This window comes from Artemia sp. Qi Xiang Cuo, chromosome 13 (assembly GCF_049724085.1).
Source record: "Artemia sp. Qi Xiang Cuo chromosome 13, ASM4972408v1, whole genome shotgun sequence".
NCBI lineage: Eukaryota > Metazoa > Arthropoda > Branchiopoda > Anostraca > Artemiidae > Artemia > Artemia sp. Qi Xiang Cuo.
In genome coordinates, this window is record NC_142806.1 from 29,998,221 (window position 1) to 30,022,579 (window position 24,359).

Here is a 24,359-nt window from a genome sequence, read left to right on the forward strand (position 1 = left end):
CCAGACCCGATAGGATGTGTCCCAGAAAGACGTATTGTATACAAGGATCTATTTAACTTGCTCCCCGACTAAGCACTTCAAAAATGTATATAAAAAAAATTACTTAATCTTCAACTTCACTAAACCAAAAAAATATTTCCTACCTACCATTTAATTTGAATTTTTAAGACAAAAACTGAAAGTGAGGGGCACTCACGAGATTTTTATAATTAATTAATTAATCACAATTTTCAGGTCCCGATCTCAAATGCTTTCATTGATAGTCTAAATAACTTCAATGTTTCCTGGTCACTTAGTTTGTACATTTTCAGACTAAAACCTTAGTCTTTCGTTTTTTTTTATCCTAATCTTTTATTCTTCGCCAAATCTTGCTATAAGCCACTCTTCATACTAATAGAAAAAATGATATATATTTTGCTGAAAGAACCATTTCAAAATAAGAAGCCATTCAAGAATCTTTCAAGACCTTAACCTTAAGATTAAAAATATTTAAAACAATTTTCACTCAGCACACTTAATTCTAAGTATTTGCACCAGTACAGCCTGTAAAACTTAAGCCCAACAGTGTAGCTAGCACTTCTTTAAAACAGCCAGTAGAACCAGTATGAAACAGGTATCACATGAAAATTAGTATAATTCTTAGTAGTAGTGGGGCTTGAACTAAAGTTTGCTGTGTGAGATGGGAAGTGTCGAAGGGGCTGCATACTCGCTAATGTTTTTTTCATTAGAAATCACTGTGGATCCAAATGTCAGCTCAATCATATTCCAAGAAGGGGTGGTTCTTGGTATTCAAGATTGGTATTCTTGGTTCTTGCCTTGTCTTCCAACAACCACATTCCAAGAAATTTTTGGTTACAAGACACAAAATTTATCCTTGATCTACGCACAAAAACTTAAATAAAAGCGTTACAAAATTTCAACTTTTTATCAAGCAAACCAGCGAATCTTAGTTCAACTATGCATGTAGGCTTGTTCAGCTATAAGTAAAAAGCGATAAAAAAAACTTAAAAGGAGCAGAATTTAAGTAATATAAGACATCAAACTTAAAACGAGCAGAAATTACAAGGAATGAAAGAAAATGTGTAGCGCCTTCATAATGTTCGCTTTCTTATTATAACTTTTTAGACAAATCTCTATGTTAAATTATTCAAACTTAAAGAGAGGAGCAAAAATTTGTTGACATAATTATATTTTTGACAATTCATTTATTTTTGATGCTTCGAAACGGCCCTTATCTTCATCAAGACTGATGAATGGATCTCGCGAGAACGAGCATCCACCAATCTATTTAATCACTGAAAATGGCCCAAAAGCTCTTGCGACCAAATGGGTCCAATCTGACCTGTCTACTATCATTGGTTTTACATAATGAGACACAATTTTGTCTTACATAAGAACTGATTCTAATGAATAATATTCACTCATTTAAATCATTTAATGAGCGTTAAATAATTAATGATTATTCATTTAGAGCACTTTCTTCAATAATCTTGACTTGAATGGAATGAAAGCTGGTCATATATAACGGTTTGTGGAGAGAAAGAAGCTCAGGTCCCACGACAGCATATTGGGCACTCTGGTTGTTCAGATTAATAATGTTATTTAATAATCTTTTCAACAACATGTAGCCTAATATGTGTACTAAAGAAGATGTGACCTTTGTACTAAATGCATGTATTAAACCAGTGTTTTAGGTTAGACATGGCTCAGTTGTGTCTCTGAGTCTGCACAACAATAGCGTTCTGCCGGCACAAGCCCAAGTAGCTGCTTCTTGTTTTTCAAAAGGGATTGATTTTTTGTTGATGACGTACGCTGACGACTTGCTTAATTTGAACAGGTCCACTGATCAACTATCGAAGAATTTTGATGTGCTGAAGAGGGAATACAATAATGAAGGTTTGTTGTTTAATGTGTCAAAATTTACCGTCTTGATTTTCAATGCGGAGCACTGCGAAGAAGAAATATCTTTGGGCGATTCAGTTGTAAAACCATCTGAGTGTATTACTTACCTTTATTTACCAATCGGTTGAAGCCTCCACTCCACCGGAGCGCTACTTGTACGCCACGTAGAAGTGAAAATCTGGATCGCGTATGAGTCAATAACTGGCAGCAGACATCGGCTCTACCGTAAACGTCTTGCGTCACTGTATAATACCATTGCCCTTTCACATGTACTATGTATAGCATCTTTTTGGAAATACCTGTCGTCCGCTGCATGTGCAAAAGTAAGAGTTCTGGTTTTTCGATTCGCGAAGTTTCTTCTGAGACTTCCACAAAGCACGAGGAACTTCAATATCATGCGTAACTATGGTGTATCCGATCAAAAAGTCAGCGTTAATCGTGTCGCCGAGAGTTTTCTGAAAAACGCTAAGGAAAAAGAAATCCATGGATACCCATCCTGTGCCATTAGTTTTGCTAATGTATATAATGTGTAAATACTTGTATTCATGCCTTATAGTGTGATTTTTCTTTTCTTTTTCCTTTGTTATACTACGTTCTCATTCCACGTAAATTTTCTGGCAATAAAATTACTTACTTACTTACTTTTTTTTAACTTTAGCAAGAGTTCAGGGTCAGAAGCAGTGCTCTTAAACTTCCAATTGACCGGAGCAGGAATTTTATGGGATCTCATAGACCATATAAAAACTTTTAAGAGGATTCTGAACACAAAATTAGGTAATGAGACAGATGGAAAAGAACTTTAAAAGTAATCACAATAAAGAAATTGCGGTTTTGAGATTCACTTTTTCTTCTGCATAATCTGAAAAATAGCCAAGGGCAATTTCGACAAATTCCGGCCAGTTAAAGGACTCGCATGATTTTTTCATTCTCAAAGCTCAACTCAGCAACTACACAATACTGGAGCGGGAAAATAGGTTTTAAACTTATTTCTTGGGCCCTGAACAAATTATTGTTTCTACCTTAGTTTAGCAGTATATGTGCTTATAACACAGAATGAAAAGGTGTCATCAGAGATGCGCAAAATTGTAGCAAAATATTCAAAGCTACAATACGCAGCTCATGCCAAGTTCAAACACACCAGAAAAACAGTTTCCTAGTATGTAAAATTAGTTACTTTGCCAAAAAACATAGTTGTTGCCCGATTTCTGTGAACAGAACAAAGCTTAACTGACTGGTTTTTCGCTCCATTTTAACGCAATATAAACACCATTATGGTACTTGTACGATAAATGCCCAACCGTTCAAGTTGTTCACTCATTGACGCATTACAGAACCGGTTTCTTTCGTTAGTTTCTTTCAGCTAAGCGTGAGGCAAGCCAAATAGAAGGGACAAAATAGATGGAAAATATATAATTTGGGGCTATATATTTGAACAATAGGGGGGGCAAAGTATGTGGACAGTGTGAAGTTAGACGTAAATAGCGACGAAGACCACACTGCCTTTCAATCATAAACAATAAGTAGAACAATAGGGAAATTTTTTATATAAGACAGTGGAACGCAACTTTAGATGAATATTTCGACTCTATATCCAAGGCCGTCCTCAGCAAAACAAATGAAGAAAAAACCAATATAAAAGAAACTCACATTAAAGTTCAATCGTCAAAACTAAAAAAAAAAAACATTTCAAAACAGCCCTAGCACCATTACTTCAAGGAAGTTCAACCAGGACTGGTACATCAAGTGAAGTGAAAAAATACAATTCATTCAAATGGAATAAGAAACACTTACAGACAAGCTCTTAAAGCTAATCTTGCCTTTTTGGCTGCCAGCCTACAAGGTCTATCCATAATAGGTTGAGTGGAATTGTTTACTAGCTTTTTAATATAATTAGTCAAATCATTTCTAATTAAATTTGTAAATAAGGCATTAAGCGAATATTCCCAAAAATCCCTATTTAAAGAAGTATTACTATATATTTTGATTTTAATTTCAATTCCCTCTAGAACAACCTATTTTATGCCTAAATCTTTTCTAATAAGGGAAGTTTCTTCAAAAAGCATTTTATGTCTAGGATTATCATAGCAGAATCAAAAAGCAGAATCTTAAAGCAGAATCAAAAGAAATATTTGTACAGATAGAATTTAAAGCTTTAGTTATGTCATCTTTGTGTTGTTGTAGGCGTTTTTCTAAATTTTGATGGGTTCTACCAACATAAAAGTTGCCACAACAAAAAGGTATTTGATAAACCCCTCTTTGGTGAGTAACTGGGGTTATACGTTTGCCAGAGTCTATGAGATTTATGATTGTAAAGTTGTTTATAAATATTACAGACAAAATCTTCTGTGTGCAAACTTTTTTTAAGTTTGCAGTGGCATTAGCAATATATTGAAGATAAATTATATTTGGGGGATTTGCGAGAGCTTGACATGGTAAAAGACCCTTGATTTCACGGGAGTGTATTTCCAATCTTCGGCTAATTGTGCTATTAATAAAGACAATAGGATAACCATTCCCAAAAAGTGTGTCTCTAATAAAATAAAGTTCATCTGTGATATGAGATTCAGAGCAAATGTATCACAATAACTTGTGGGGGGTGATTGGATTTAAAATGTAGATATCTGTTGTTTTGTGTGGGTTTCCGGTAAATTGTAAAATCCAATTTATCAATGCTACGAATAATTAATACATCCAGAAACGGTAATTTATTTGCATTTTCAATTTCTAAGGTAAATTTAAGATTTCGGTCATATGTATTAAGGTGATCTAGAAAGCCTCTAATTTCATTTTCCCCATAATTCCAGAGCAATATTACATCATCCATGTAACGCCCCCAATAGACATGTTTTAAAAAATATGAATTTAAGGCCGAATTTTCAAGGTGTTCTACATAAATATTTGCTAACACCCCAGATAACGGTGCCCCCATGGGGAGGTCCTTTATTTGTTGATAAAAATAATTACGGAACTGAAAATACATTGAATACTTATTAAGAATTTTGACAAGGGACATTAAAACCTCGCAATCTATTCATGTTGTTGAATCTTCAATAAAATGATAGTTTTTTTTCTATTTTATTTTTTAATAATTGCTCAGATATTACTAGATCAATATTAGTATACATAGAAACTATGTCAAAACTACTTACTATTTTATTTTCTAAAATGCTTGCATTTTTAAGTTTTTCCACTAAATCTGCCGAATTACATATTTACAATTTTTGGGAATAGAGCAAAGGTTTGAAGGCCGAACATAACCACTTTCCAATATTGGAAGCAGGGGCTTCTCAGGTTGTTAGATTGGACGGGAATTAATTTAGTCACGATTTTTGTTTGTCTAAGGAACGTCTTTATAAGAAATTGGAAAGTCTGAGGTACAAATCTTCAATGAATTATCGTACTTATACTCCGAGGTTTACTGCTGGACCCACTATCGTTAATCTCTCCTCTAGAGCTCTTGAATCCAAGGAAATCCACTCTTAAGAAAGGTCCAAAATTCTTTTTCCACCAAAACAAGTTCCTGAGGCAGATATAGTTTCCTCTTTAGAATCTTCTTTGCACAAACTCTACACATCTATTTCTAACCCAGATGAAGTTAGATCTTGTTTTATAAATACACTTTACGGCAGCCAAAAAAAAGTTACGTTTCCTACTAATTTGACACCAGAAATTTTGCACAACATAAAAAAAAAAGAAAAAAAAGAGTCTAATCTTTACAAAGACCCTTCAATTATACGACTAATAACAAAAGCAGACAAGGGGAATTCACTTGTAGTCATGGATATGTTAGATTACAACAACAAAATTTATTCACACTTAAAAGATAAAAATACATATACTACCATTACTCACAACCATACTGATAAGTTTGCAAATAAAATTATAACCAAATTAAAGAATCTAAAACAAAATGGCAAAATCACCCCACAATTATATAATAAATTTTTCCCCCATGGTAGCTTTTGCCCAAAATTTTACGGTTTACCGAATTTACATAAGCAAGGTATTCCTTTAAGGCCAATTATAACATGTAATAAAGCCCCTATTTCCAATATTGGAAAGTGGTTATGTACAGCCTTCATAGCCTTTCCTCTATTCCCAAAAATCGTACATATGTCATTCGGTAGATTTAGCGGAAAAACTTAAAATGCAAGCATTTTAGAAAATACAATAGTAAGCAGTTTTGAAATAGTTGCTATGGATACAAATATTGATGTAGCAATATCTGAGCAATTATCAAAAAATAAAATAGAAGAAAACTATCATTTAATTGAAGATACAACAACGGGAATAGATTGCGAGGTTTTAATGTCCCTAGTAAAAGTTTGTAATAAGTATTCAACATATTTTCAGTTCCGTAATTCTTTTTATCAACAAATAAAGGACCTCCCCATGGGGGCACCGCAATCTGGGGTATTAGCGAATATTTATGTAGAACACCTTGAAAATTCGGCCTTAAATTCATATTTTTTTAAAACATGTCTATTGGGGGCGTTACATGGATGATGTAATATCACTCTGGAATTATGGAGAAAATGAACTTAGAGGTTTTCTAGATCACCTTAATATATCTGACCGATTCTACAATTTACCTTAGGAATTGAAAATGCAAATAAATTACCGTTTCTGGATGTATTAATTATTCGTAGCATTGATAAACCGGATTTTACAATTTACACAAAACCCACACAACACAACAGATATCTACATTTTAAATCCAATCACTCCCACAAGTTAAAACAGCTGTTGTTACCTCTCTTGTCGATCGTGTCCTAAATATTTGCTCTAAATCTCACATCACAGATGAATCAAATTTTATTAGAGACATACTTTTTGGAAACGGTTATCCTATTGTCTTTATTAACAACACAATTAGCTGAAGATTGGCAAGATACTCCCGTAGAACCAAGGATCTTTTAACATGTAAAGTCCCCACCAAGCCCTCAAATATAATTTACCTTCCATATATTCCAAAAGTCACTACAAGTTTAAAAAAAGTTTGCACACAAAATAATTTTTATGAAGTATTTACCAATTATTTTAAAATCATGAATCTCCTAAACTCTGGTAAACATATAAGCCCAGTTACTCGCCATAGGGGGTTGATCAAATACCATGTGACTGTGGCAACTTTTATGCTGGTAGAACCCATCAAAATTTAGAAAAACGCCAACAACAACACAAAGATGACATAACTAAAGCTTTAAATTCTATTAGTACAAATATTTCTTATGATTCTGCTTTAAGCAGTCATATCTATGATAATCCTAGCCATAAAATGCTTTTTGAAGAAACTTCCCTTAATAGCAATGATTTAGGCATAAAACAGGTTGTTCGAGAAGCAGTTGAAATTAGAATCAAAATAAATAGTAATACTTTTATAAATAGGGATTTGGGGGAATATTCGCTTAATGCCTTATATTCAAATATAATTAGAAATGATCTGACTAGTAATATTAAAAAATCAGTAAACAATGCCACTCAACCTGTTACGGATAGACCTTCTAGGCTGCCTGCCAAAAAGGCAAGATTAGGTTAAGAACTTGTCTGTAAGTGTTTCTTATTCCATTTGAATGAATTGTCTTTTTTCACTTCGTTTGATGTACCAGTCCTGGTTGAATATCCTTGAAGTAATGATGCTAGGGCTGTTTTGAAAATTTTTGTTTAGTTTTAACGATTGAATTTTAATGTGAGTTTCTTTTATATTGGTTGTTTCTTCATTTATTTTGCTGAGGACGGCCTTTGGATATAGGGTCAAAATATTCATTTAAAGTTGTGCTCCACTGTCTTATATAAAAATTTGCCTATTGTTCTAGTGTGAAGTTAGACTACAATTCTTACTGCATAATATGTAGAATAATTGTATACTTTACCCCCCCTCCCTTATGTGCAAATATATAGCCAAAAGTTGTTTATAAAGCATTATTATATTTTTATCTTACTGTGGTATATTGCACGATTGAGCGTCAGAGAAACATATTAGAAGAACATTAGGTAGGGCGCATATAATACAAGTACCGCCATTATTACATTAACTAATATTAAATTACGTTCTACTGGAGTGTAAATTATATTCTACTCTACTGTAATTACAATACGGTTTATAGAACAGAGTTTGAAAAATTTACCTACCAGTTTATCTTAAATTACCCTAGGTGCTTAACATACTAATATCTTACCCATTTTGAAGGATAAAACTTGTTTTACAGCAGATACGCCTTTGTCTGTCCTGGCGGCCCTTTGGAACTGAATTTTTTGTGGGGTTTCATACGAGTCTTCGTCCATAATACCGACAGTTTTGAATGCTTTAAATAGCTCACCTTCAATAGTAGGCAACCCCTTGTTGCTGAAAAAGAAAAAAGAATAACGTAATCAGCTCACTACAAATTTTTTTTCGCACTGAAAACTAGTCAGAAGCCAATTAAAAATAGCTTTTAAATAAAAAAAACAAATAAAAAAAACAAATAAGACAAAATAAGACAAAAGACAAAAAACAAAATAAAAAAACCAATTAAGATTTTTCATCAGTGGCACAAGTGGATTCGTGTTTTACAACTTGGCTATGCGAATTCAGGCTGTTATGTCTAATATGAAGCAAAATTTTCTAATTCTTCCCAAATTTGAGGGGTAAATCTAGAGACGTTGTCCAGTTTTACAGGAAAACAAAATAACAATTTGAAGCTTGTTGCATGATCAAGGTTGGAAGGTTCAATGGGGTCTAATTATATCAACTAAAAGGAACTCTCTAAAAAAGAAATTTTTCAAAAAAAAATAAATAACAACTTTAAACTTAAGAAGAGCAAAGTAAAGTCGTATAATAATTCAAATGACCAGAAGTTACTACCAAAGAATAAATGAAATCTAAAACGAAAAAAAACACAAATTAATATAGATGAATAAATAAGTCTTAAAACGAGCAAAAATTAAATTGAATATTTGAGTCGAACTTAAAACGAACAAAAGCTACAGGATTGTGGTTATTCCCCCTCCCCTAATTGTAAAAGTTTTAAAGCATATTACGTCATTTTTGTTTTATTGAAAACTACATGTATTTTCAACACTGTGCTTTTCTCAAAACATAAAAAAATGAGTGGGAATAACTAATAAAAATAATCTGAATATTTAACGTATAATGATACTAATTCCTAAGAATCTCGTCAGTTCAAGATTTGATTTAACTATAATCTGTTTTATATTCTACGTTATAAATATAACAATATGTATAATAAATTTTGTTTTTAGGATGCAAATAGTCGTATTTTGATTAAGTTCGATATCCCCTGAACATTTTCTGAAAGTTTCAACATAATACCCTTAACTATTCCTAAAGTATTTTGACAACCTGGATGCATATTGTGTCTTTTTATTTTGTTTAACATCCAATTCGAGATTTCCCAGAAGTTTAAACTTAATAATATTAGCAATTCTTGATATACTACACCTACGCCTATTGGAAACCACGATGCTTATAGTATCTTAAGTTTAATATCCCTCTCAACATTCTCTGAGTGTTTCAACTTAATACCTTCCCTGACTGTTACGCCCAGATTCGCCCTTTTAACAACTTTGATGTACCTAGTGTTTTTTTAGTTAGTGCAACACTCCCCTCAACATTCCCAGAACTTTTCAACTCGTTAACCTAAGCCATTCGTGGGATACTGCAGATAAGTTGACAACCTGAATGTACTATGCCATTTTGACATGTAGGATGCACTCAAACTATAATTTATTTCAACAGCTCTAGTTATAGCAGTAGAAGTAGCAACATTATTTGCAGCCAGAGTCGGAATCGCAGCAGTAGAAGCAATTCCAGTAATGGTTGTAATCATAAGTTGTCGTATTTGTAGTCGCAAGTAGTCATAGTCGTAGTTGCAAGTTGTCTTTGTCGCAAGTAGCCACAACAACAGTCGAAAGTAGTCACAGTCATAAGTAGTCCCGGTTGCAAGAAATCATAGTCACAACTAGTCAAGGTCGCAAGTTATCGCAGTCGATAGTGGTCACAGTCCTATGTAGTCATAGTCACCATTAGTCACAGTTCCGATCGTAATTCGCCATAGTCACAGTCGTAGTAACAAGTAGTCGCAGTCTCTAGTAGTCAAAGTCACAAGCAGTTAAAATTGCATTCCAAGTCGCAAGTATTTGCAGTAGCCACCAAAAGTATTCACAGTCCCAGTCGCAAGTAGTCGTTATCGAAGTCACAAGTAGTTACGATCACAAGCAATCATAGTCGCAGTAACGAACTGTCGCAAGATAAAATCGCAAGTAGTCTTAGTCACAGCAGTAGTGGCCCTGAAATTTTAAAGTTTATAAGCTTAGCCGTTTCTAAAACATACCTTTTCGATAACGATGCCCCATAGTGCGTTTTAATTTGGTTGAACATCCCTAATGTTTCACCTCAACACCCTTCACCTTTTCGGACATACCAAGATTAAAAATTCCTTCCTTTTCTAATGATAAATTTGTATGTGCACAATTAGAAAATTGCATTATTTACAACCTTTTCTTCAGAAGCTGCGAGGGGGGTGGTATCTGAGGAGGGATAGGTATCATACCTTTTCAGTATTTTGAACAAAGTGGCTATTCAAAATTTTGATCAGTGATGAGGGGGATCTAAAAAGGACGAAGAGGGGTCCTTTGGCCCCAAAAGACTTTCAAACATCCTCCACAGCACACCCTGAAAGTCTCAACTTAATACCCTAAGCTGTTCCTTAGATATTGGAAATGCACCTTTTTGACAACCAGCATGCACATAATGGGTTTTGATGTTGTTCAACAACCTCTCCCTCAACATTTACTAAAAATATTCACCAGGAGAATTAGTCGCAAGCAGTTGCAGTTAGAGTCATTAGCAGTCGCAGTCACAGTCACAAGTAGTGACAGACGAAGTCGCAAGTACTCAAAGTTGCAAGCAGTCTCAATGACAAGTATTCATAGTCACAAATAGTCGCAGTTGTAGTAACAGAAGTCTTAAAAGTTCCAAATTAATATCCTTAGATATTCCTAAGATATTCCAGATACGTCTTCTAGATAATCAGGATGCACATAGTGTGTTTGATTTGTCCAGCATGCCCTTAGCCTTTTCGGACACATCTAGGATCAAACGTCCTCCCATTTCCCAATGATACGCCCTGTGTATTAACAACAAGTAAACTGCACAATTTAAAATCCTAGCCCAAGGGGCTGTGAAGGTGGGAGGAAGGTTGGCATCCTCTGAGGCATAGCTATTAGAAATTTTGACCATTTTGAATAAAATATTTGTTAGTTTTGATCAATGTTTGAGGGCAGGGGACATCTAAGAAGGCTAAAATGCTGGGGAGGGTTGCTGGTGGATTCCAATCAGTTTCTAGTATCCCTCTCAACACACCCAGAAATTTTCTTAGCCATACCTCAGATATTGCTGATATACCCTTTTATTAATCAGCATACAGAAAGCGTTTTGGTTTTGCGCGGTATTCCCCTTGAAATTCCCTGAAATTAGCTGCAGGTAGAAGTAATCACAGGCACAAGTAGTTGCAGTCACAGTTATGAGTACTCGTAGTCAAAAGCAGTCACAGTGGCCGTCGCAAATATTTGCAGTTGAAGTCATAGCACTATCAACAGTAGTACTGGCCCTGATAATTTCCAGTTAATACCTCGAACCGTTCCTAACAGCCTTTTTGACGACCTGGATGTATAGTGTCTTTTAATATAGTTCAATGTACCCCACGACATTCCCCGAAATTTCACCCTAATACCCTTTGCTTTTCTGAACACACCCAGAATCAAACATTCATCTTTTTTTTAATGATTAATCAAAAAATAACTTTCCGAAATAGAAGTTTTTCAAAGAAAAGTAAAGGCCTTATTAAACTTAACATTAGCAGAAATAAAAATCCATAATAATTCAAACTCAAAACGACTAGAAACTACTATTGAACAGTAAATGAAACCCAAAACGAACAGAAATTAAATAAGCAGTCATAGCCAACAAACACACAGCAGGTACTAATATAAATAAATAAATACATCTTAAAACGAGTAAAAATCAAATTGAATATGCAAATCAAGCTTAAAACGAAAAACAATATTTTGCTACTGAAGTATAAATGAAATCCAAACGAACAGAAAAAAAAAAATCAATGCAAACAAACATACAAAACATACTAATATAAATGAATAAATAAATCTTAAAATGAGTGAAACTTAAAGTGAATATGCAAACCAAGCTTGAAACGAACAGAAATCACTACAAACAAGAGCTTAGCTACTGCCCCCTTCCCTAAATGTGAAAGCATTAAGCCTGGCACTACGCAGAAGGCTTGATACCTTTACAGTTAAGGAATGGGGCCAAACTTTTATTTGTAGTGATTTTTGTTCATTTTAAGCTTGATTTGCATACTCAATTAAATTTTTACTCGTTTTAAGATTTATTTATTCATTTATATTAGTACCTGTATTAGTACGACAAACACCTCTTCAATAAATGCGTTCAATTAATCTTAATAATAGGGTTTTTCCCTTGCACCCTGGATAAACCACCGCCTTACCTATTTAAACTAAAAAAAAAAAAACTCAATTAATGTTCAAAAGAAAGAAAAACCTAAACTTCACCCAATTCAAATTATCTTCAACTTTTTAATCTTTAACTAAATATTTCTTTAAACTAATTTTGAAAAACCCAAGGGAGCTCCTAAATCTTAGCTCTTGTGGATGAATGTTCCACACAGCAACTGGGAAAAATCAGAACGTACTCTAGGAATTCAGGTAACCTGAAGGTCAAAAGTATATCGCCTGTTTTAATCATGTTTCAGATATCAACCAAAACAGACCACAAACTGAGTAGGACAGATGACAAGGTGCACCAAGAAAAGAATAGTCATCTGCATTTATAATAGTTGTCAGTGCACGCCTTTGGATTGAATCAAGTTTCAGGCGTGTTTTTAATGTCGACTGCCAAATTATGGCACAATTCTGAAATACATACTTCAGTTTCTTGATAATGTCTAAATTCCGAGAGAGTTTCAGTTTCACAGCCCGAATGTCCTGTAGAGGTTTTCGTCTAGAAATATGGCTAGGATAGCTCGCAAAACCCATTTCTGGTCACACGATCGTTTCTCTAGAAGTCGTAATTCCAGATATTTCTGGATAAAGGGTTCCAAGGCTTAAAAAGCACGATTCATCGACAATTATCACTAATTGATTTACATCTATAGACGTAAGTTTCTTCTAAGGCAATCTCCAGTTTCAACCATCCAGCAAAAAAAAAAAAACAGATTCTTTTGATCAGAATATCTTATTTTTGTTTTCTATATTTACTTTATGTTTTGCGTAATTTCTACTTCCCACATTTTTCATTCAGTGAAAATATGCACACACTTTGCATACCACAAAAAATTCCTCAAAAGGTGGTACTTTGCTCTTTAATCAAGATATAACATTTTTGTCCCATTTTGATTCTAAGGCGAACGCCTTAGAATCTTTTTCTCCCTTTAATAGGTATCATCTCCTTTATTTTTTGCTGCACATACTTACTGAAGTGTTAAAATATTTTCTAAAGGTGATAAATTATATTGTGAATTTGTTGATGGATCTATCTTCGCCCCAGCTCTACATGGGAACTTGAAGAAATCTGGGTAAAAAGATGAAAAGCATCAGATGATTTTCCCACAAACACGCATTGCACTCCCAGCCAAAGGCAGAGAATCAGGAGATCGGTACCTACGCTATGTAGGCCGTTGTTCAGCATGCGAAAAAGTTAAGTAAGTTAATTTTTTATACCAAGTTAGGCTAGGTTGGATGCCGCCGATTTCTGCAAGAATCGGATTTGTAGTTCAATCCATCCCAATCTGCCTAGACATATGTCTTTCAGAATGGTGCTCTTCCACTTAATTACCTCTGCAGGAAGGCTAATCTCACCATTAAAGCGCATATGACGTCCTCTTTGGGATAAATTAGATCTAGACAGTCAGTACGTTAATGCACACACATAGATTAAAATGATACAAATTTGCCCAGTCAAACAACATTTAGATCAGTAAATCTGTTTTAATATATGTCGCTATGTCTGTTGGCTGTAGTCGGGTAGCCTAGTAATAGGCAAACAATACATATGTTCAGTCTAAGTTTGCACTTCGGTCACTTCCTCAAAAGTTTGGATTTTTTTGTTTTCTTCTGGCAACCCATGTTGACCTCCATCTTTCTTACTTCTTCCAGATATGGTTCTTTACAAAAATTGAGCGTAGTATATTTAAATTTTGCAGAAGTCTAATTGAATAATTTGTTCTTTATTTTAGCAAAAATTCTAACTTTTAGTTTTAAGCAAATTTTAACATTAGTTGCCAGGAATAAATTATAGAATGATTTGAGTGAGAAAGAATAAGAATATTCAGCAGTAAATTACTGAACTGATTTGAAAAATTACTGTACTGTCTTTAGCAAAAATTGGTACTCAGGAGACAAGCTTTTTTTATATATATATATTTTTAGCTTTTTGCCTGCTGAATATGCATAGGCCTATTATAAGAAAAAAAAACAGTAAAAAAAACATAAAAACACATGTACCCACTTTAATAACACTTCCTCATTTCCCCATTAAAAGAGCAGCCGTATGTTTGACGTTTTCATAACTCGAAAACATAAATCATAGTTTGAACCTTTTTGCATGAACAGTTTCATCCACAGGATTTATATCCAATTAACTTGTGCATATATTAATAATGTGCCTTGATATATGAAGTAAATTTTAGTCCGCAGCAGACTTTTGAAAGAGCTCTTAGGGGAAGAGAAGCTCATTTCCAATTAATCTCAGGCATGCCTTTGGCTCTGTGCAAAGGGTTAAGAAGTAATAACTTGAGAATGAATCTTGAAAAAAGAACTGCAACAAAATGTATATCATAAATCATACCATATAACGCCAACACTCAAGAAGTGAAGGTAGGTTAATCCTAATGAAATATACCCAAGTATGATACAAATATAATACTTTAGAAACAAATTTGGGCTATATATTTGCACATTAGGAATGGGGGGGGGGGGAGGGTAAAGTATAGCGGGTCTGCATTCAAAATGTGTTAGCCAAAATTATATATTTCGCATCTATTCCGTCACTTGTCTTTGTCTTGTCTCACGCTAAGCCAAAAGAAACTAACAAAAGAAACCGGTTCTACAGTGCGTCAATGGAATGTTGGTGCTATAACAGATAAGTACCCCTGCTTATTATAATTTGCTTTCATGCTATATTATGCGAAAATCATTGCAGGCTTAATGCACAAAGCCATTATCATCAATTGCCGCTCTATTTCATTTCTGAGATTATTACAGTGAACAAAAAACAGAGGAGGGAATTGAAATTAATCTAGGGTATCTATGGCAATCCCACTTTAATGGTAACAAAGAAACGTTTCACGGAGTTTTGGAACAGAGCCAGAGAGAAAACCAACATTCAACAATAATTTTTAGTAGAATAAAACCCTTTGGTTAACTCACACTTGCATACCGTAATATCCTTTTCCAAGATAGCCAATAAGCATGCAGTGTTTCTTCTTTTTTATCCTTAGCCTTTTCTCCTCTGATAGTCCACCTTCGACTTTAGGTAAATCTTCTGTCTTTACTACATCTGAAAATCAAAACGACGAAAATTAATCCAGCAGTTTCCATTATACACAGTAGATTGGGATACAGAAAAAGAAAGGGAGAAAAGAAGATAGAGGTCGAAGAGAGAAAAAAGACCAGTAATTAAGCAAACAAAAAAATCTTCACATGCTTCCAGAAGCTACTCCACCCATGCACAGCAGCTAAATCAACACTTTTACTGAGAATAAAAGATCTCGTCTTCATTTTCTAGAAATACTGATTGTTGCACTAGAACTTTGTTCCACAACAATTTAAATTCTTTGATTTGCACAAAACATAGAGTAATTAAATAAATACCTTCTAGGTCTACTTTTACTTTCTTTGGAGGGTTTTCATCAGCCTGTGGATTAACGGTATTTTCTTTTAGTTCAGCCATATTCAATACTTGAGAACAATACTTTAGGATTTGATGGGTTGCTAAACTAGGATACCTTGGTAAGAGGCGGGCAGCTGAGAGACCTAAAAATAAAAATAGGTTACATCTGCTCTTCATAGTCATGTCTGAGTTTTGTCTTTGTGGAAGTTTTTCTCTTAGACTAAATAGACATCCCAGAAATCATCGTTCCTGATACCATAGACATCTACTATACTTTATTCCATTTTCTATTTCATTCTTTTGTTTTGTCTCCATCTTGACTTGATCAAAATTTGCATGAGCAGATTACTTAAGGTTCATTAATTAGAAAACGTTTTTGTTCAGAATTTCCTGTACTCTGTGCAGCTTGTACCCTTTATAACAAAAGCAAAATCACTCAAATAAAAAGGAAAAGAAGCAATAAACAGTAGATAATACTGCAAAATGTATTGCTAAAGCCATTACTGGATGGGGCACATAAAGCTTACAGCAAAGTATATGTTTATTAACTATTGATTTATCAAGTAATCCAAAAAAAAACCTCGCCTCAAACGTTTATCCAAAGATTAGCTAGCTTTCATACCTTGGATTTTTGCATTGTTAAAGAATTTTAATTTTGGGAATGAACTTCATGAATTGGATATTTATGAAACTTAAAAGACTGGCATCAATCAACTGGCATTACATTGGTCAACACCACTAAATATAGCAGCTGGTTTGTTGGGCCGAAATTAAAACTGCATTCAGTGCTAAGAAGAAAAAAGTTGTGGCACTATTAGTGGCTATAACAGTGCTGGGACATATCTGCAAATAGAAAATAGCTGGAGGCTCAAAATACAGGTTTTGAAAGTCAGACACCCTCCTCCACAAGAATCTTCTAACCTCCACTTTGTATTTGGCAATCCATGATGCAATGTTTTAGGCTAAATAAATACTGAGATTAATCACTCAAACCAAACTTTATTCAGTTATTATTTGTACTTGTATACCCCCAAGTCTGCATTTTCTGCACATTTTCTACAGTCATCAAAGCCCATTTTCTTCATATTTCTCTTTGACAATTAGTCTACAATGTAGAAAAAAAGCCAATTTGAGGTAACAATCTTGTCTCTTGACTTTTCTTAAGGAAAAACTATAATAACAGAGTAGCACCATTTGATTCCCCAATTGTTGAGAAAAGGAATATGTTTGATACTGGGCATCCTAGGGGCATGTTTAAAAAGGCTTTGTATTAAGGTGAAACTTATAGAGAATGTTGAACAAAAGCAAAAGGTACTATGCACATCTTGGTTGTCAAAAGGGTGTATCTGCCAGATCCCATGAATGGCTAAGTTTGTGACTACACCAATTGGGCCAACTGGGCAAGATGAAACTTTCAAGGCATTCTTGGCAATTTTGAATTCAATCAAAATGTAGTATATGCTTCCAGGTTGTCAATAGACCATATTCTCAGAACCTTAAAAAAGACTAAGGTCATTAACTTTCAAAGTTTTAACTTTCAGTTAAAACGTTTTAACTTTCAATTAAAACTTTCAGGGTATGTTGAGCTAAAACAAAGACATTACATGTATCCAGATTGCCAAGAGGCAAATTTGCAATACCCCAGAAATAGCTAAGGGGATTAAGGTGAATGATGTTCAAACAATTTTTCAGAAGAGCTTATTTGGAATATTTCAGGAACAGCAAGGTTATTAAGCTAAAACTTTTGGGGTATGTTGAACTAAATCAAGAGACACAGTTTATGCTAAGATTGCCAAAATGGTGTATCTGTAATATCTCAGGAACAACTAAGGTTAAATAGTTAAAAGTTTTAATAAATGTTGAGCTAAACCCAAATACAGAACGTGCATCCAGATTGTCAAAATGTTGGATCTGCAATATCTCAGGAATGGCTAAAGGTATTAAGTTGAAGTTTCCAGAGGATATTGAACTAAGTCAAAAGACACTACAAATATTTGTGTGGTCAAAAGAGCTATATCTGACATATTCCAGGAACAGATAAGGGAATCAAGTAAAAACTACCAGAACATTTTAAGCTAAATCAAGAAACACCATGTGGATCCATGTTGTCAAAAGGGCATATCTGCAAAATTTCAGGAATAGCTAAGCATATTAAGTTAAAACTTTTGAGCCATATTAAACTAAATCGAAAGATATTATATACATCCATGTAATCAAAAGGATGTACCTGCAATATTTAAAAAATCATATCTCACATGTCAGGTCAAATCAGGTCAATCAAATCATGTCATAAAAATCATGGTCAGTGAGCAGAATCTGGGAATAAGAAATAGGGTCATTGTGGCAAAAAAACTGGCCGCCCTTGGGACCCCCAGTCCCAGGACAGATGGAGCACCTGATGTGGCACAAAGTGATGTAAATAGTGTAAATAGGAACCAAGAAATCATTTGCAGTGAAACAAATTCAAGCTTTGCCAGTGCTGAGTCACTGGTCTCAACAGACAAAGTTTTTGAAACAGCCTGTTTGGGCAGTGAGAGCGAGAGTGACACTACTGGCAGTGAGAGCAGTGGCGAAAGTGAAATCAGAATCAGTCGCTCTTGTACTAGCGGCAATGCTGCTAAGATAATAATCAGAAATGAAAAAAAAACTCTAGAAAAGCTTGTGTTTTTTACACAAATTCTGATACTCTTGCTCCAAAACTTAATGAACTGAAAGCTGTGTGTTTTGATCTCGATACAGACGTTATTTGTGTTTGCGAAATTTGCCTTAGAATTTCAGTGTCAAAATTGGAAGTCTCATATCCAAATCCCAGGATTCAGTCAGTGAAGCAATTTGGATAACCCTGAAGGTCAGAGAGGAGCAGCAATATATTGCAGAACTTGACTGAGAACGGAAACTGTGAATTACTTTTTTTTTTAATTCTGACAGTAGATGGGTTGAGTATGTCTGCCTGAAACTCCATATTGGATCAGAATCCTTTATAATAGGTGTGGTTTACTGTAGTCTATCTGCCCCCAATCAATTTATTTCACACCTAGCTGTAATTGATCCCATGTCTAAGATGAATACCCATGAACATTCAACAATCTTTTTGTTTGGAGATTTTAATATGCGTGATGTTAAGTGGGTTGAAGATATAGGATTCCCCTCTGAAAATAGCCCCTCCTGTGTCACTACTAAACCCTTCACTGGCAACTTACTGGCACAGGTTATAGATCAACCAACACAATTCAGGCACCAGCAACAATGCTCCTTACTAGACTTAGTAGTGACAATTGACCCTGGACAAATTATTTCTACTTTCTATCATCCTGCAATTGGAAGCAGTGACCATATTTGTATATTGACTGAGATACAGGTGAACTTCAAGAAGGAAAATAAATTAAAAATTATCCTTTACAGACTATGGATTGATTTGGCAGGACCTATCAAAGGTAATATGGGAGAGTGTGATGAACAGTGGTAACATAGAAAATAGCTGGGAGGAAATTAAGACAGAAGTCCTAGCTGCAGAAAACAAACATACCTGGGTATACTCGTTGCCCCTCCCAAAAACACTCCCCTTCCTACCCAAAGTAGTCAAAAGGGCTAGAAGGAATATGAAAAAGGGCACAGACCAAATACGTAAATTGCAGATGTGATAACCACTATGACATGTTCAAGAAATGCAGAAACGGGCAAAGAAATTTGAGTCAGAAGATCTTAGAAAACCACAAGGAGGCAATTGCAGTTGATGCAAAGCAGAACCCAAAGGGGTTCTGGCACCATGTCTCAGCAGCTAATCCCTCTAGAAATGGTATCCCTGACCTCATGAAAGACGATGACACAAAGGCCTTAGAGGCTAAAGCTAAAGGGGATTTGCTCAACTCCTAGCCTTGGTACAAATTTCCCCCCTCAGCCCATAGCCAACCCTCCATCCACTTTACCAGAGCAACCAATTGGAGAACCAATGTAAATGACAGCTATAAGTATAGAGAATGTTCTGAAAAGGCTTAAAAGACTGGATGCAAATAAAGCTGCAGGGCCAGATAACCTACAACCCAGACTATCAAAAGAAGCAGCTGAACAAATTGCTGGGCCATTAGCAGTGATGTTGGGGATGTCACTCACTTCCAAAGTGCTCTCAAGTGATTGGAAGCTGACCAACATCAAGCCCATCTTCAAGAAAGGGAGAAAGGACCAAGCCAGTAATTATTGCCCTATAAGTCTTACTTCTGTTGTATGCAAGGTCCTTGAGAGCATCATAAATGATGCACTGGTCTCTCACCTTGAAAGAAATCAGTCACTTTAAAAAGTCAGCATGGTTTCCATGAAGGTCACTCAATTGACACAAACCTCATTGAATCATATGATTTTGTGACCAGACTCTTGAATGATGGCCTTCCGATGGATGTCATATTGCTTGATCAAGCTAAAGCCTTTGATAAAGTACAACATCAACTTCTTCTCCTGAAACTGGAAGCATACATGGTGCATGAGGATATAGTTGCCTGGATACAAGCCTTTCTTACTGGAAGAACTCAGAGGGTAGTATGTTATGATGCCCCTGGTAAAACTGTTTATTCTGATGAAATTTCTGTCATTTGTGGAGTTCTACAGAGCACAATCCTGGGGCCCATGTTGTTCAGCATGTATATTAACAACTGTGTGACTCACCTAAAAAAACCCACCAACACTATATGCTGACAATTGCAAGCTCATAGGACAGGCCCAAATTACCTCCAATTGCTCAACAATACAGGCGGATTTAGATGAACTATCTAGATGGTCTTCTGAGTAGTGTTTGCAGTTCAACATATCAAAATGCAAAGTCCTGCATCTTGGACACAACAACCCTAGATGACCTTACCATATTGGAGATGGCCTACTTGAAGCTGTAAGTGAGGAGAAGATCCTGGGTGCTATTGTCAGTGACAAAATCAAGTTCCAAAGCAACACGAGCTCAAGTTGCTAAGGCAAATCCAGCCCTAGGGCTCATAAAAAAAAAACATTCACCACCACGAAGCTGTCTGTGGTCAAGAAGCTGTACAAAGCTACTGTACATCGACACCTGAAATTAGGAATGACACTAGTGTCTCCCCATTATAAGATGGGGGCTAAAGCACTAGAGAGTGTCCAAAGGCAAGCAACAAAGCTCATACCAGCTTTGCAAGACAAGCCATATGAGGAGCACTTTGTTTCCCTCAAACCCCCCATCCTAGTCTATCAAAGGAAGAGATAAGACACAATTGTTACTCAGAAACTGCTTGAAAGTGACCTCTTGGGTCAGGTTTTCTCCTCACCCCTTGCAGGTACAACAAGAGGTCACATAAAGAAGCTGCAGGTCCCCCATTGCCATTGACGTAAGTGCCAGCACTTATTCTCTCTACACACTGTCCCTCACTGGAACAGCCTCTCAAAAGCCACCATCCAGTCCCAAACCATAGATGCACTCAAGAAATAAAATGGTGAGAAATTATAAGTGTAGCAAGCCTAGGCAGAATCAAACTCATTTGATCCAATTATTCCAAGGACAGTAAATATTTGAAGAAAACTGAGGTTGTCTTGATTTTTAGAGCAAAATATTGTTGTTTTATGCTAATCTGCTTAAAATCCCTTGCAATGAAGACACCTCAATTTAAATTTCAGAACTACTAGAACCTCAACTGAAAACAAATCTTGCTGAATGGATTCTTGACATTTTATTTTATTTCTTTAACAAGAAGATTCTATTTTATTTTGTCTGCAAGTTATAAAGTAAAAGTTCTACAGCTTAATTATAGATTTTTTATACTGTTTTGTTCATTTTGACAATAGCCTTACAACCACTGTTTTTGGGAAGAGTGTTAATTTGGAATCAAGCATGTTATTATATCTATGTGTTGCCTTTAGAACCCCCAATAGATTAGTGTGGAGCTACATTTGGAAATAAAATAACAAATAACCCCAAATTCTTACCTTATAATATGCAGCATGTTTTTATTAATTCTATTACCATGTTTACTTCTGTTACTATCAATTTTCATTAATCAGTTTTTTTTAATAATATTTAATTGGGGAATTAACACATGGGGAATACATAATCAAATTAACACATTGGGAACATATAATATGGGCAATATATTTGAATAAGTTTAGGTTAGGCTAAAATGGAATTTGCACCAAAACCAATAATTATGTTTAGAAAGAGCATAAAAAGGCATCAAGTGGTATGTTCACTATATTTCTAGGTATGTTCACTATAATGTATCCAATATTTACCCCAGACAGTTCTTCTCATTTCTTCTGGCAGGAGCCACATAAAGAAATATATTACGCAGCACCAATGGACTTTGGAATTATGTCTGACAACCACTTTGATCTGTCAGTTGCAGCTTCCCCAGCAATCTTTAGCCAGTGTTTGTACCATCTCCTGCCCTTCCTACAGAAGCCCCTCATGGCTTGATCCTTTTTGAATTTTGCAAAATTTTCCTCATCTGTCCTCCCTGATGTTGTCTCCAGGATGGTACTGGCTTGCAGATAAGGATGTCTGAACATATTGTACCTTTGGATGCAAAGTGTAGCCAAAAAGTATGAGGCAACCTCTTTTGATGATAGAGGACAGTTCTTCAGTCTGGCCACAACAGCTTCTTACCTTGCTATCCAAAATTATAGACCATCTGCTGATTTGGAGTATATAGTGAAGGCAGCAGTGATCAAGCATGTCCATGTAAGCTCTGAATTTGGTCATTGTCAAGATATCATATCTGGCCTATAGCACCTTTTTCAGACTAGTAAAGACTCCCCAATCACTTGGTATCTGGGCAGAAATGTCTTTACCAGCTCCACCATCTGGCGTTAAAATAAACATAAGGTACTTGAATTTGTTGATGATTTCAATTGGTTTGTTGTCCATGAGGATTTGATATAGAGCAAAATGGTTGAGAGCCATCGCTTTAGTGTTGGAACTGTTTATGGTAAGCCCAATGCACTTTGAAGTCTTGGAGACATGATCAATCATGTCTTGTAAGCAATTGGCTGTGGTTTTCAACAAGGCAACAGTGTCTGCAAAATCAAAGTCTGTTTGGGGTTAAAGAAAGCCATCCAGTTAATTATAGACAACACCCCTGTTGTTGCTCAGGCCATTATGCGTTATTCAATTTATTGCATAGTTCAATAATGTGGGCAATAGGGGGCATCCCTACTTGACACCAGACTCAACTGTAAACTTGGGAGTATTATTACAGGTCTCAGTATCCATGTATTTGCTTTGGAGCATGTTGATGAGGTCCTGTCAGGCTCTATCTTCAGCCTTAATCCTTGATACCTATTCTCTGACAAGGGAATCAAAAGCAGCAATATACCTATCTGAAAGTTGACAAAAATGTTTCACCTCAACTTTGAGTTTTCAATTTCTATTTTATTACCTTTAGTTGCTGAAAATGCAATTCTTGTTACTTGAGTAGAATATTAGGCCCTATCAAGGGCTTTTTCTAAATTTGAGAAATAAATTTAGACATATTCAAATCCATAGCCTATAAGGTGGGATTGTAACAATTTTCTTGTGCTTCATTTGAGCAGAAGATGTATTTTACAAGGTTTAACTTTTATAACAAAAAGTTCTTGAGGCCCATCAAAGATCAGTGCCCTCTGGAGGGAGAAGAAGGGGATGGAAGTGCTTCAAAATATCTACCCAAGAGATTTTTGGCTGCTGATGCTTTCTTGAAAGTTCTATTTACCTATCTAAACTGCATTCTAAGAAAGGAAACAGCCCTAAGACTAAAATTTTACCCAACAGAAAATTTTATTAATTTGGACTCTTCACAGAACCATCAAGAGGGGGGGGGGGGCTAGTTTTCCTTTCTGAGTGAAAAAATTAATATATCTAGATGGGATAATAGAAGGGACCATATACTGTTTTCTTTTTAACCCTATTTTAATGCTAAAATTATATACAAGTTTAACTAAATTAATCCAAAATTCTACCAATTTATCAGCTTAAAACTAACACTAGCAATAGGCCTAGCCTAGGTCTGTGCTACCACTCCCCTCTCCAATGAGGGTAAGAAAAAGGCTATTACAACAAATATAGGCTTGTCCATGTTTTATAAGGGGAAAAACAGGAATTCTGAATTTTTATAAACTAAAATTCTACTTTAGCTACTTTTGGCTATCTTGGAAAGGAGTTAGGTTAGGAAAATGAAACTTTCAGGGATGGGTCTACAGACTAAAGTATGGGTACTGTTCTATTAGCTGCAAAATATGCAAGAAGTGAAATTTGGTTAATGCTATTGAAATAAAATGAAATAGCATAAAAATATAATAGTTTAGAAACAAATTTTGGCTATATACTTGCACATTAGGGGTGTGGGGGTGAAGCATAGCATATATATAAAACGTTACCTAACCTAGGTACCTTTTTACCCCCTTCAATCCCAAAAAACTAAAGTTTAAATATTGTAAATGGAGTGAGAAACCCCTGTTTGCAATGCTCAGCATAGGAATTCTCTGTTGAAAGAATCTGGTTGACTAGTTTCTTTTATCATGTTTACTATACAATATCTTGTGTGTT

The 24,359-nt window shown here is 35.2% G+C and overlaps 1 protein-coding gene across 1 annotated transcript in view; it reads right to left on the minus strand.

The window, feature by feature from the left end:
• Positions 1-24,359, minus strand: part of LOC148945166 (pseudouridylate synthase 1 homolog) — a 380,996-nt gene that overhangs the window by 354,338 nt on the left and 2,299 nt on the right. The window contains exons 2-4 of the mRNA XM_089098564.1: positions 15,811-15,972; positions 15,367-15,496; positions 8,082-8,248 (exon numbers count right to left, since the gene is read on the minus strand). Of these exons, the coding sequence (XP_088954690.1) occupies positions 8,082-8,248; positions 15,367-15,496; positions 15,811-15,972 (459 nt within the window). The remainder of the gene's footprint in view (positions 1-8,081; positions 8,249-15,366; positions 15,497-15,810; positions 15,973-24,359) is intronic.